General features: G+C 41.9%; 1 protein-coding gene across 2 annotated transcripts; it reads left to right on the top strand.

Annotated features, from left to right (window-relative positions):
* Nucleotides 1-428: 428 nt before the first annotated feature.
* On the top strand, nucleotides 429-9,762 carry LOC120724737. 2 transcript variants are annotated; one of them, XM_040017104.1, is made up of 3 exons: nucleotides 429-1,890; nucleotides 3,753-4,394; nucleotides 9,163-9,762. In XM_040017104.1, the coding sequence occupies exons 1-2, from the start codon at nucleotides 901-903 to the stop codon at nucleotides 4,290-4,292; spliced, it is 1,530 nt and encodes a 509-aa protein (XP_039873038.1). In that variant the 5' UTR covers nucleotides 429-900; the 3' UTR covers nucleotides 4,293-4,394; nucleotides 9,163-9,762. The 2 variants fall into 2 exon arrangements, with proteins under 2 accessions (XP_039873038.1, XP_039873027.1); XM_040017093.1 differs by having other exon boundaries at nucleotides 9,160-9,762.
* The last annotated feature ends 3,415 nt before the right edge of the window (nucleotides 9,763-13,177 follow it).

Raw genomic sequence — 13,177 nt, 5'->3', positions numbered from 1 at the left:
GGCAGTGGCTCTGTCTCCTTGACTCAGAGAGCTGTCTACTCCCTTGTGTGTATATGTTAGAAACCCCACCTCCCCCAAGTGCTTCTCTCCACCCCTCCCCTTCTCTCTCAGTCTCTGGCCGAGGAATCCCAGGCAGCGTTTAATTGCAGAGTGCAAAGGCTTTAGTTGGTCTAATGAGCTCAGCACCGGAGCTGGGACTCTTTCACACGCTTCTCTCAGAGACAGAGATCCATGGAGTCCTTTAACGGAGGAGCCTCACAAAGCTGCAGGATTTCAGGTGGTGGGTGAAGAAGAAATTCTCAAATTCAGGTACAGCCGACGAAGTGAGAGAATATACCAGAGGCAAGAGACTGAGTAAGAGGTGGAGAAAGAGAAGAGAGCGGGAGAGGGGAGGGGAGGAAACGGGAAATACACTGCCAGAGTGAGAGAGAGAGAGAGAGAGAGAGAGAGAGAGAGAGAGAGAGAGAGAGAGAGAGAGAGGGACTGAAAGCCTGCAGCAGCAAATGAGACAGAACAACGAGGCGGGAGAGGTAGAACGAGAGACAGAGAGAGAGGGAGGGAGGTGGAGAGGGGCCCCGTGCAGGAGAGAGGGCTACAGGGTGAGGAAGAAGGAGTAAGAAAAAGTTACGAGAAGTAGGAGAAAGAGGGTATAGGGAAAGTACCTACGCAAAGATTACTAACTACAGAAGTGAAGACGAAAGGAAACAACAGGCAGGAAGGAAGGGGAGGGAGTCTTGGGTAGAGAGTTAAAAAAAAAGAGCTGGTGAAAAGTTTTCTTGTGGGAAGACGCAGATGAGGAAAACAGAGCGAGTGAATGACTGGGCTGGAGAGAGCTGGGAGGGGAGGAAACCAGTTGTTTTCTAAGTCGTTTTCGACGCAAGTCTTTGGACTTCTTCGGACATGTACACAGAAGGCGCACAAGCAACGGGACACCAACGACTTCTTCAGCACAGCAACAATCCTGCCCCATGCCCCTGCCAGCACTGCATCCACTATGAGCCGTACGGCCATCACGGTGGACTGGGATATCAACCAGCATCACCCAGACAGACAGACCACCCATCGCTGGACTTCAGGAGAGACACCCGGGCTCCTCGGGTTAAAGATGTAGGAGGTAGAGCTTTTGTGGTGGACAGAGTTGAGAAAAGTGGTCATCACAGCCCACAGAGGAGGTCTGTGTTTGCAGGGCAGGGCCCTTATAGCCAGTCAGATGACTTGAGCCAAGTCTTCCCCTGGGAGTTGAACGCTGCCCAGTGGAACTACCCACTGGAGCCTGGGGTGAGACACTATTCATCTGTCAGAGAACAGTGTGGCTGTGTGGTGCGCAGCAACAGCAGGGCACACCCCTTTAACGCTGGGATACCACATCCTCTCCCTCATCTTCAGGTCAAAGGTCAGGGGTACAGACACAGGAGGACTGTCAGGTACGTCTCTGTGGATGAGGAGGAAAGCGATGGATGCAACTTTGAGAACCATCATTTGGACCTATACAATCCCCAACTGGGCCATTTGCACATGCCAAATGGCCACTGTAGACCGAGGCCTGTGTTCACCGAGGGAGGGGAGGAAGGAGATAGCCATCAGGACCCAGGGAGACTGAAGGGTGGATCAGAGGAGGGTTTGAATGGATGTGGTGGCTTTTTCCCCACTGAGGTCCCACAAAAGAATTTGAACCAAAGCAGACGGAAGGGGTCCTACATCCCTCCCTCCGACATCCCCAGTCCAGAAACCTCAAAATCACCATCCAGAAACAACCACCAGCTCCAGGGTTTGGAGGTGACAAAGCAAAAGAGACGGCAGGATTTGGTGAGGGATCAAATTCGACAAGTGGTGACAGATCTGGAGGATGTGTTGGGGGGTTTGAAGCAAGTTCACGTCGAGATGAAAGAGGTAGGAGGGTCTATTATTATAACTGTATAATCCTTACGTGTACATCAGGTGTCTAATATAGAAAAACCTGCATCTGGTGCAGATGACCCAGTCTTTCATCAATTCTCTCCTGGAAACTGTGACATTTAAAAGGATTAACACAAAGCTCAGATGCTGACATAACAATCCACTGTGCAGAACAGATTGACACAGGTCGTGTATCTCTGAGTGCACGTTCATGAAGAGCATGTCATTATATGTGTCCTTGTGTATACGTGTGTATGTATATGTATATGTGTGTGTGTGTGTGTGTGCATGCTGACTGCATTGTTTGCAACTCAGTCATCATCTCCTACCGAAGCAATGATTGAGAACGATTTGCTCTGACCTTTTGAAAAACGCTGCCGAAATTGGCAGCGTTCCGGGCAGCACATTAAAAAGCCTGGCTTGAGACTGTTACTAAATTATGCCCTGCTCTTACAGTATCCATTTTGCATGCAGCTGTAAAATGGCATTGATTCACAGCTGACTGCGTTGGTGCAAGGTCTGGCATTTTGCTGTTACAAATAAAAACCGCCATAATAGTGAACTGAGACAGTTGTAAACAAAAGAGATCCAGAGACAAAAAAGAGCTTTAATTTGACTAATTGGTTAAATTGTCTCAGTCTGTTGTAGTTAGAAATAGAGTTTGGCAGTGGAGGAAGAAGCTTTCAGATCCATTACTTCAGTACAAATACCAAAATGTAAAAACAAATTCCTGCATTCAAAAGCCCACAAAAGTCTCCAAACTAAAGTGTTATGGCCTCGAAGAGCTACAGCTATCAACAGCATGTGCTAATACTGATGTATGTAGCATGTGACTGGTATTAAGGTGGAGCAATAGGTTAGGAAGAAATAAATAAAATTGAGATTTTTTACGTTTTTAAAGTTTTCACACGAAACATGAAGTGTAAACCATTATTCAGTCACTTGTAGAAGCACTTTTAGCGGCAGTAACTTGAAGTGATTGTGTTCTGTGTGACTTTTCAGTCTCACTTGTTGTTGTGGAGGAATTTTGGCAAAATCTACAACGTTGCTTCAAGTCATTGAGGTTTGCGGGCATTTGTTTATGCACAGCTCTCTTAAAATACCACTTCAGCATTTTGACACAGCAGGTTGAGGTCTGGACTCTGGGCCATTGCAACACCTTGATTCTTTACTTTTTTAGCCACCCTGCTGTAGATTTGCAGCTGTGCTGTGGGGATCATCGTCATGTTGTATGACCCAGTTTCGGTCAAGCTTTATCTGTCTGACAGATGTCCTCATATTTGGCTCTAAAGTACTTTGGGATACAGAGGAGTTCATGGTCGACTTGATGGTAAAAGGTGCCCAGGTCCTGTGGCTGTAAAACAAGTCCAACTCATCACCTCCCCACCATTGTGCTTGACGTGAGGTTGTGTTGATATGCTGTGTTTGGTTTTCTCCAACTGTGGTGCTGTGAATTATGACGTCTCAACTTTGGTGTCATCTGCCCAGAGGTGTGGAGTCTTGAACTTAAATCATGCTGAAAAGCGAAGTCTTTCCCCTAAACTCTTCCACAGAAGCCATATTTGTTCAGTCTTATAGCAATTGTACCTTCATGAAGTTTAATATTATATTCAACATGCTAACTGAGGTCTGTAGGTGTAGAGATTGGGTTGTTTTAAACTTCTCTGAGCATTACAGTTTGACCTTGTTCGGATGTCCACTCCTGGGATGATTGTGGCATTTTGTTGACACATGAATGCTACAGACCAGCAAACTGCAGCAGAAAGTCGAATAAAAATGGAAGTACACAAACAAAGTACTGTAACTGAAATCCCACTGCAGTTCGTTCATATGTATTTCTCTCTATTTTCATTCAGGTGGTTGAGCAGATTGATCGTCTCACAGCGAATATCGACCTCAGTGAGGAGCCGCCCTGCATCGCTCAGGGGTCATCCAATAACTTTCACGACTCAACGCATTCAGGAGACCTCAGGGTCGCCATGCTGCCCAATCACAAGCCAGCTTCAGTTCAGGCATCACAGCACGTCGATGAAGACCGCGTCATCCTCAGATCTAACTCTCCTTCTCCTGTCCACATGGCGTCGGTAGTGAAGACCAGCCGCTTCACCCCGCCCAATCTAATTAAGGACCACGAAAAACCAGGTTTGAACGGCCACCCGCCTCACCTGTACCCCTCGAAAGACTCCAACCACACAAGCCAAGCTCGTCCCGAACCCCACCCGCAGACCCTAGACCCTAAGGTCATCATAGGGAACAGCACCTCCAATCTAAGAACTCAAAAACCTCCGCCTTACCCCCAAAACGGCCGCTGCGGGAAGGGCCCATACCCACCTCCCAAGCCTGTGAGGACCCCTGCCTACCCTAGTAGAGGTCGCCAGAGCACCAGCATGGTGTGAAGGAGGGGGGTGGTGTCCTCCAGTGCCATGGGGGCCTGAAACATGAGACCCTGCTGTAGTGACTGGAGGTCAAAGAGGGACCAGGCAGGGGAACAATTAATGGTACGTTTAGAGGAACTTTTTTTTTCTCCCTGTCTCTCTCTCGCTCTTCTTTTACAATGTTGATGTTTCTGTCCGGGCTCACTGCTGATTACGTTGGCTCTGTTTACTGGCAGCGCAGGGTTTAAAGGCAGTAAATGAATTGCAGCGTTCCTCCCTTTTTACAAAAAAGGATGTATGTGTTTGATATATGTGTTTTTGTGTGCGCGCGCGTGTGCGCGTTGTCTGTGTGTGGGCGGCAGCGAAGGGATTGTTATGCGTCTGCTTTTGTTGATGTCACATGATTTCCCAGTCTTCACTACACTGCAAAACGTGTCTGTCTTGGCAAGTGAAATGAGAAATTAGAGTTCATTCTTGAGTCTGGTTACACATGTGGTTGCAATTAGTCAACAGGGTGAGAAAATTTCATTCGCTGAAGTAAAATTCTTCTTTTACGAGTAGATTTGAGAAATTTCTGATCTTGCGAAATGCAATTAGCTGTTGATTATTACTCATTGCTGTTATTTTGGCTTAAAAAAGCACTTTAATATATTGAATGTGACGGCCTTAAATCTTGAGACTTTTTTTTGCAGTGTACCTTAGTCATAACTTCGAGGGAACTTGAACTTGGCAGGAGCTCAGCCGTTACTGGCAAAAGAAGACCCCACAGCCGCCTGACTGCAACCATGTGACAAAAAAAAAAGTCGTCATTAGATTTACAGGAAGATCATAGCTCTGCCTCAGAACTGGCATAATTTACTGTTATGGGCTGATGAGGTGGGACTGAGCCTTTCTTCTCATGCCACAGACAGATGTATCATCACAGAGCCAGACTTAATAACAAGATGACTCTGTGAAAAAGTCCCTGTAGCAGAGGCGGAAAATTAGACAGCAGATATAGAGTTAAGCACTGGTTTTAAGAGTCCACCTTTGCAGATGCTGAAGACACGTGCGTGTTTCTGTACTTCCCTCTTGTGCAGAGTATGCGTAACTACAATCTATTTTTCTGGCTTCGAGTCGGGCAAGCACAGTCTGGTTTTAATCATAAACCCCCACCACCCCACCCCCCGGCCATGTGCCAAAACAAAATGAGGCAAACTTTGGGTTTATTTGCGATGTCCATATAAACAGAAGCACTCCACATCCACTGCTGCAGGAAGAGGCGCACATCCAAGGCTGCAGCTTCAGGTCGAATCTGACAGGCAGATGAAAAGGGTCGACAAGGCGTGCGCCTTTGAACATTCTTTCAGTTGAATGAGATGAGGGTGTAAGTGTAACATAGCTCGTCCGCTCAACACTGTCCTTTCACAGTTTTTCAAAGCATCGTTGCTGTTGACATTTTAAAGGTCTGAGTCATCTGAATTAGTCATCTAGAGCAGGTTCAGTGTCAAAATGACAAGCACAAGACATTCTGTGCCTCCATAAGTTTTTCCTTGACTCCTTTTATTTATCGCTAAAAGATTTTCAATTAGCTTCCTTTAATGTGATCAGTTCCCATGACGTGCATGACTAACACTAAATACCTCATTTACTGCGCAAAAATTAAAGGTAAGACATTTACAGGAGGAATGTTTAAGGCTCAAAGTTGATCACTGGATTTTTTTGTAAAAGTGCCGGCAAGAAAAAATTACATCCTGGCCAGTGGGGACAGTTGCCTGGTTGTATCTTTGTGAGGACTCATAGGTGAATGTGTTATATACAGCATTATGTCTAACTTCAATTAGGGTTTACGCTTTGTTTTTTTTATTATTAATGATGTTTATTTATTAATATTTAACAAGAATGATACGTATTGATATATTTTATTGATATCACTATTAGCTAGTTTGTCATTTATGAGAAAACTGGTTGAACTGGCTTTAAACAAACCAGAGGTCATTCAAACAGATAATGAGTGATACAGTTGTACATTTACAAATAGTGGTTTCAACTGAGGTAATTCATTATGAATAAGCTGCTCCCTTACTTGTAAGAGGTCACTACAGCAGGTTGAGCTGCATATTTGATTTGATTTTATACTGGATGTCGTTCCTAAAGCCACCCCAAAGTCTGGTTCGAATCCTCTTGGAATTAAACCCGGGATCTCTTGGTTGTTAGGCAAATGTGTAAACCACTATAATGGTGTACATATGTAATAGAACCAATTAAAGCCCTACTGATATAGGCTTTTTACCGATACTTATTATTGGCTATATAAAAATCAGATATTTTAATATCAATATCAATGCCCTCTAGGGGACAAACTATGCAACGGCAATGGTTGCTTACTTGATTTTAATTTTTTTTTACATATTTACTGTTACAAATACCAAAACACATAGATTAGCAAATAGCTAATATCGGCTGATAATATCGTCCCGTTGATAAATTGGTCAGGCTTTCGAACCAATTCTGACCTACAGTCCCAAAGAAGCAGGAAACTGTCCTGCATCCTCAAAGCTCATTTGCATCAATTCGGTTAATAATATTGTAAATATACATAATTTAATAAAAGTATCAGATTATATTTTCTTTACAAGGGTTTAAAACGTTTAAGAGGTTAAAGGTAAGCTCAAAAATGGACACAACAGCTGACACAAACTGGAGACAGGTGATCCAAAAAAATTATTCTAACTTACAGGTGAAAAAAAAAAGTTTTCAAGACATCAAAAAAAAAAAAGTATAAAAAAGGATACAAGGAAAAAAAATTGTGAGCAGAAGCATAAAAAGGAGACAGAAGATGCGATGATCCTCGATTCCTTTAATTATTTCCTTACCTTACCTCCTTACTCTCCTTACTCTCCTGCCAGTGGAGGGGACAAGGAAGAGACCAGATGAAAGACGAGTTAAAGGAGCAAACATTTAACAAAATGAGTCATCACTGCCTTTAAAACAACTTCATGGCACAATTGTGTCATAAATTATTTTGTTAAAGTCCAACTACTGCTGTATTTTATAGTCTCAGGTTTAAGAGTGCTCATATTTTATATTTAGCAACACTTTTAAATTCACAACATGGAGAAATCTGACAAGTTATTAAACCTTTTTTTTTAAATCTCACAGAGAAGAGTGAAGGGCAGAAAGTTTGATCATCTTAAACTTAAACAAACTGAATGAAAAAGATGAGTTGTATAAAAAGTCCCTCTCCTATCATCGGTTTGTAGGTGCTTTTGCCGGTACTTTTCCGTTTTTAAATATATTTATTTATTTATTATTAATATTAATTATCTATTTATTTATTTTTGTCTTTAATTTAATTTTTAAGCACTTTGATCAGCACATGCTTTTTTCTTTTAAAAGTACCATATAAATAAAGTTGGCTTGGCTTAGCTTGGCTATGATGCATTTTAGGAATTGAGACATCCTTCAGCACGGCGCACTGAGATTGTCATAGGTGGGAATATGGAGGAGAGGAGGAGGCACAAATTAGTGAAATGAGAAAAGCCCAAAGGCTAAGCACACACCAGGGAGAAGGGCAAAAAAGCACAGGTGAACTCAATCAGCGGGAAGAAAACAAAGGCCCAAATTTATCACAGGCGTTTCTTTTCTTACTCATCATTGCATCTTGTATTAAAAAGTGAGGTGGGCCCACTGGAGAATCAAAGAGAGCAGCATTATCATGAACTATGATGTTTATTTACAAGGCCCTGCTGCAAAGACGGATCGCTTCCCTCTGCTCTCTGATTGAACTGAAACACAGTACTTACAGTGTCTGGTCATTAGCTGTACCTCTGATTCACCCTGAATTTTTAAAAACTGCTGCCTATAAGTGGGAGAAGGTTAAAAAAATTGCATAATGGGTTGTTTTTTGGTGTGTCTGTCTCAAGTTTTGTGTGTGCTTTTTGTCCACGGTTGAAAGAGAGCTCTTGATCTCAGTGAGACTTCCTTCCTTCCTAAAGGATTTAACCATTAAGAACTTGTAGAGCCACATTAGGTAACTTTCAAAATAAAACTGGGAGGAACAGAAAGGAATAAAGTCATGCAGACCAACAAGAAGGCAAAGGGAAAGTTTGGCATAAAAACCAAACAGAAATAAAAGGGTAAAGCTAGTAAAACAAAGCATCCGTGGCTGGCTTCTGTGACGATGAGATTGTGCCTATTTGTTGTTACAGTTTACTGAGTCTGGACTGTAGATTTTCTTTTCCAGTTTACATTTAAAAAAGGATGGAAATTTAAAAATGAGTATAGTCTGTGCAGGAAGTAAATAGATCTGATTAAGTCCTGAAACACTTTTTCTATTAAAAGTTTAACTTTAAAAATGTGCACCTCATGTTCTGCGTGTTTAGTGTTTAGTGTATGCTGTTTGTATTTTATCCTTTCACTGCTGCCTTGGTTACAAATAAAAAAAGGGAGTCAGATCAGGAGCATCCTTTATAAACTCGACCGTGACCACTTCCAAAAAAACCCCCACTCCATGGCAGAAATATCGTTCCTCTGAAAGCCAGAAACCTACCGCGGCTTTCTCTGAAACAGACGTAGAAGAACAGACAAACACACAAAACTCTTCTCACAAGTTTGATAAAAGCCATGTTTGAGGTGCTTCTTTACAAGTCAGCAACATGACTCACAAGGACACACACACGACACTACACGCACTGCCTCACTGTCAGTACAGCACAGACTAACGCTCTGTTTCCATGGCTCCACCAATGAGTGATGCGGCACGAAAAGCCTTGAGAAGAAGCACAGTTAATATGAATGTACTGTGTTTCACCGGGAAGGGCAGGCGGCACCAAGCCTGAGCTCACTGAGGTGCTGAGTTCTGCATTTAAATAATTTTTTCCCCTCTTCTCTGATGTGATGTTTCCAGCAGGAGCTGATGCCACTGAGACGAGCTGTCAGCTGGTGGAAACAGAGCACGGCCTGAAAGTGGGGTTATTTCCAAAGGGAAAGCTCCCTCGAGAGTCGACCTGTGACTGCACGTCACGTGAGCGCACAAGTGTGGAGGAGAGGCAGTCGAACCGTCTGAGAATTTAAATGTGTGAGAAAGTAATGAGAAGGATAAACTGCAAACTTATTCTCAACAACCATCAACCTGAAACATAAAGGTAGCTTTTCATGACAGTATTTATTTCTACTATTTTTATATTGAAAAAGATTATCTATTTTCAGGCAGCTTATACTAGTCTGGATACTACCTGTACTATATTAAGATTTATATCATATAAACTATGGTGAAGATATTTTCCATATCAACTATTTCTCTCTGTAACATGGCTTTTAAAGTACAAGAGGAAAGAAAGTGAGGATAGAGGAAGCTAAAATTAAATGGCAATACTTTTGATTTTCCTGCACCTTCCTCATGCAAATAAATCCAACATCTTAATCATCTGATTCTTGATAAGTTTCACTGACTGCTGAATGTCCCACTAAATATTAAATATGAAATAAAAGAAATGACACCAGCATTTTATTACCCCTGCCTCTGAGAAATGATTTATACACTCGCTGAGCCTGACTGAAGTGAGAGGAGCTGTTGTAGGAATACTTCTGGGCCTGATCTGGAGATGGCAGTGTGTGATCTCTCATGGCCTTATTCTGTCAGCGCGCTTGAGGCTGTATCCATGGCCAGCAATGCCAGCGTCTGTGTCTCTGTTTGTTTAAATCTTGTCTGAGAATTTCACCGCTCTCCTCTCGCAAGCGCCTGCTGCTATCCAAGCGCTTGTTGCTTCCTCTGAGAGCCACTACAATCCAGCTCCCTTACAAAATATCCCAGTTTCTTGGCCTCTTTCCGTGCCCGTATCGCTGATGGAAAGCTACAGTGACAGATGGAGCATGCAAACTGTTAACTGTCCTGGGTGTTTTGTCACTCACTGTCTGCAGCCTGAAGTGGTGTAAGTAATTGTGCTGTGTGACTGGGAGGCAAGGTTGTAAAGAGTTGATAAGCTGCTGTGGATAGATGGGGAAGGTCATGTGCCAGAGGCTGTTATTAACTTGTCAACATTAAAAATTAAAAATATTTTTTGGCCCCTCAAGCAGGGCCTTGTATTGCACCATTGTCTGGTAACAATATACAATAATGCTGTAGCCAAAGATTTTTTTTAAATTATGGGTTTTATAATCTGATCTGACCTGAAGTGTTTCTCAAGTTTGCAAATAAACAAAGAAAATAATGATAAATTCCTATCACACCTCAACAGCTCAGTGTTAAGCCAAAAATCACTACAGTTGAATATACTAACCCAACTCTAGCTGTCTGTCAAGCTCTCCAGCTCAGCACTTTAGGCAGTGGATTTAACACTCAAACGCCACGGTAATTTTTAAACAACTGGTTCTGAATGTTGATTTACACACAGAGGAAAGTGCACTCCTCAGTTCTGGCCATGTTGATTAGCTGAACGAGATCATTTTTTAAGTTGATGAGATTGATTAAAGCACCATCTCCAGGTTTAAAGCTAATGCCTCTGAGGATATCAGCCATTAGCACTGAGAGTTAAACAGATTCCTTCAGAACTTCATCAAGGTGTTACGATAAAGTTCAAAATCCAGGCATGCATGTAAATAAGGATTTACAAGGTTTAGCAGAGGAGTGAGCAGACCAGTTTACGTCTAAAAATGAAAAACCACGTTCTGACTTAAGAATTTCTAAAACACAGCACTGCTATAACTTTGGATATAAACATGGAAAGCTAATTAGCAGGAATCTTTTCATGGATAGTGAAGTTAGGCTAGCTAGAATAGCTGAACCAATGACTGTAGAAAACATTTACTTAAATACATGTTTCCAAAAGTCATTTTTTATTCAACAGACCCCCATTTTGGATGTGTGACAATCAGAGATGGGCAGTAACGAGTTACTGTAATCCGATTACTTTTTTCGAGTAACGAGTAAAGGGATTACTATTGCAAAAAAGGTAATTAGATTACTGTTACTTTCCCGTAAGCACACTGCGTTACTAAAACCCGGATTTTTTCTGCAAGTGTCTCATGACAATGACGTAAGCGAGTGCAACGTTTGTGGCAACAGCTGTGTGCAGATCAAAAATGGATAATATATCGAGTGCAGCGTTTAAAGCGTGGAAGTACTAACCTTACTTTGAGTTTGAGTCCGTAAAAAGTGACAAAAACATTAGCGTCCGCTGCTCACTGAGTGGGAAGAAAACTTCTTTTTACAGCGAAAAAACCCCTAAACGTCGAGCAAGCACCAAATACGCTGCTGCTGGAATGTGAAATTCACAGAGAAACTGCCGTATCCTTCCACTGACCGCTGCGGCACACCTGCACCAGGGCAAACCTCCGCCTGCCCCACCCCTGCTATACAGGTGAAAATAGAGCAACAGGACTGCTGAGTCTTTGATTTTATTTATTTTCTGCTGTGTTTTACGTGCATCTATTTGAAAGAGTGAGTGTAAACACAAAAAAATATTTTATGTGCTGCAATGTGCACAAAATGGGTTTAAATGTTAAACAAATTTCTTCCAGTCAGAGAATGTTGCATATAATTTAATGTTTGCTTCATGCGTGAAGTTAAAAGATTAAAACTAATAAAACAAGTTTTAAAAAGAGACTTTTTCATTTGATTACGTTTTATATGATGGATTATGCAGAAAAAGTAGAATTGGGCTGAAGCTAAAGCTATTGCTTTATCACCTATTTAGGGGATAAATCATGTCTTAAAAAGTAAACTAAGTAACTAAGTAACTAACTACTTTTGAAAATAAGTAATCAGTAAAGTAACGGGATTACTTTTTTGGGGAAGTAATCAGTAATTAGTTACTGATTACTTTTTTCAAGTAACTTGACCAACACTGGTGACAATCGTGACGATAATTTATAATCAAGTGACACAGGCCAATAACCATCTGACAACCACCTGTTGCTAGGGACTGGTTGGCAAAAGCCTCTGAGTGATTGTTTCGGTTACTGGCAGATTGCCATGGTTGTCTGTAGTTTTTCATGTTTGTCTGTAAAAATCCTGTTACGACCCAGACTCATGAAAGCCATGACCTGCTGTTGATTGCCTGGCATGGGAGGATTGTCAGCTAATGCCGGTAAGTGTCTTACAGCCTATAAAGCGGGCCCAGATGAACTGTTCAGTTGCTCTTGTACTCATCCTGACATCAACCCATTAGTGATCTTTGTGCCTTAGATTGTGTTTTCTAAATTATCTTATATTTAAGTAACCAATTTGTGTGGACTCTTTCCTTGTTACATAATTTGAGCCAGTTCGTGATAATTCTTGCTAACTACCAACACCCTTTGAAACATGTTCACTGCAGTGCTGAGGAACAACTTTAACTTTTATTTTCTTTGGTTTGCGTCACACTTTTTCAAGTAGTGTTACCACTCAGCTCGTTTTTAGTGAACATTTGCAGACAAACTGCAGGCAAATACAGCAACATGTTAAAAAGTGTGCAGCTAGTCTGCATTTCTAATTTCCATCGCACTTCTTCAAATGTACACAGTACAGGAAGTTGGTGAATATTTACAGAGAAACATGAAGAACTCTAAGCTTTTTGGTGTAGCACCTTCTTCACAAATAACCACTGTTGCTGAGTATACGTTTCTCAAGCAACCAGTGGTTGGACAGCTCTGAGCAATGTGTGCATGATGTTGTGTTAAAAACCTTAGTAATGACATGCTACCTGGTGGCTAGCTACAGAGCTACGGTTAGGCTAATATAAAAAATGAGCACAGTGAAGATCTAGTATGAGGGTTAAATTGTTCGTAACCAAAGTTTATGTTCAGTGCCTGAACTGCCTGAGACAAACATCATGTGGAAGGAAGAAGATGCTGAAAAGAGACCAAACTTCAGACAGGAGAGCGTCTGAGATGATCCATACTCAGGTCGAGGTTAGTTATTAATATGTTGCTGCATGGTTTGGATT

Source organism: Simochromis diagramma, unplaced genomic scaffold (genome assembly GCF_900408965.1).
Source record: "Simochromis diagramma unplaced genomic scaffold, fSimDia1.1 OVJJ01000205.1, whole genome shotgun sequence".
NCBI classification, from domain to species: domain Eukaryota; kingdom Metazoa; phylum Chordata; class Actinopteri; order Cichliformes; family Cichlidae; genus Simochromis; species Simochromis diagramma.
This window is presented reverse-complemented; position numbering and strand designations above follow the sequence as displayed.

Bases quoted from the DNA above. Each gene is read 5' to 3' on its own strand.
- LOC120724737 (XM_040017104.1), top strand. From the start codon at position 901: ATGTACACAGAAGGCGCACAAGCAACGGGACACCAACGACTTCTTCAG. The intron at 1,891-3,752 runs GTAGGAGGGTCT...ATTTTCATTCAG, and splicing joins TTCACGTCGAGATGAAAGAG to GTGGTTGAGCAGATTGATCG.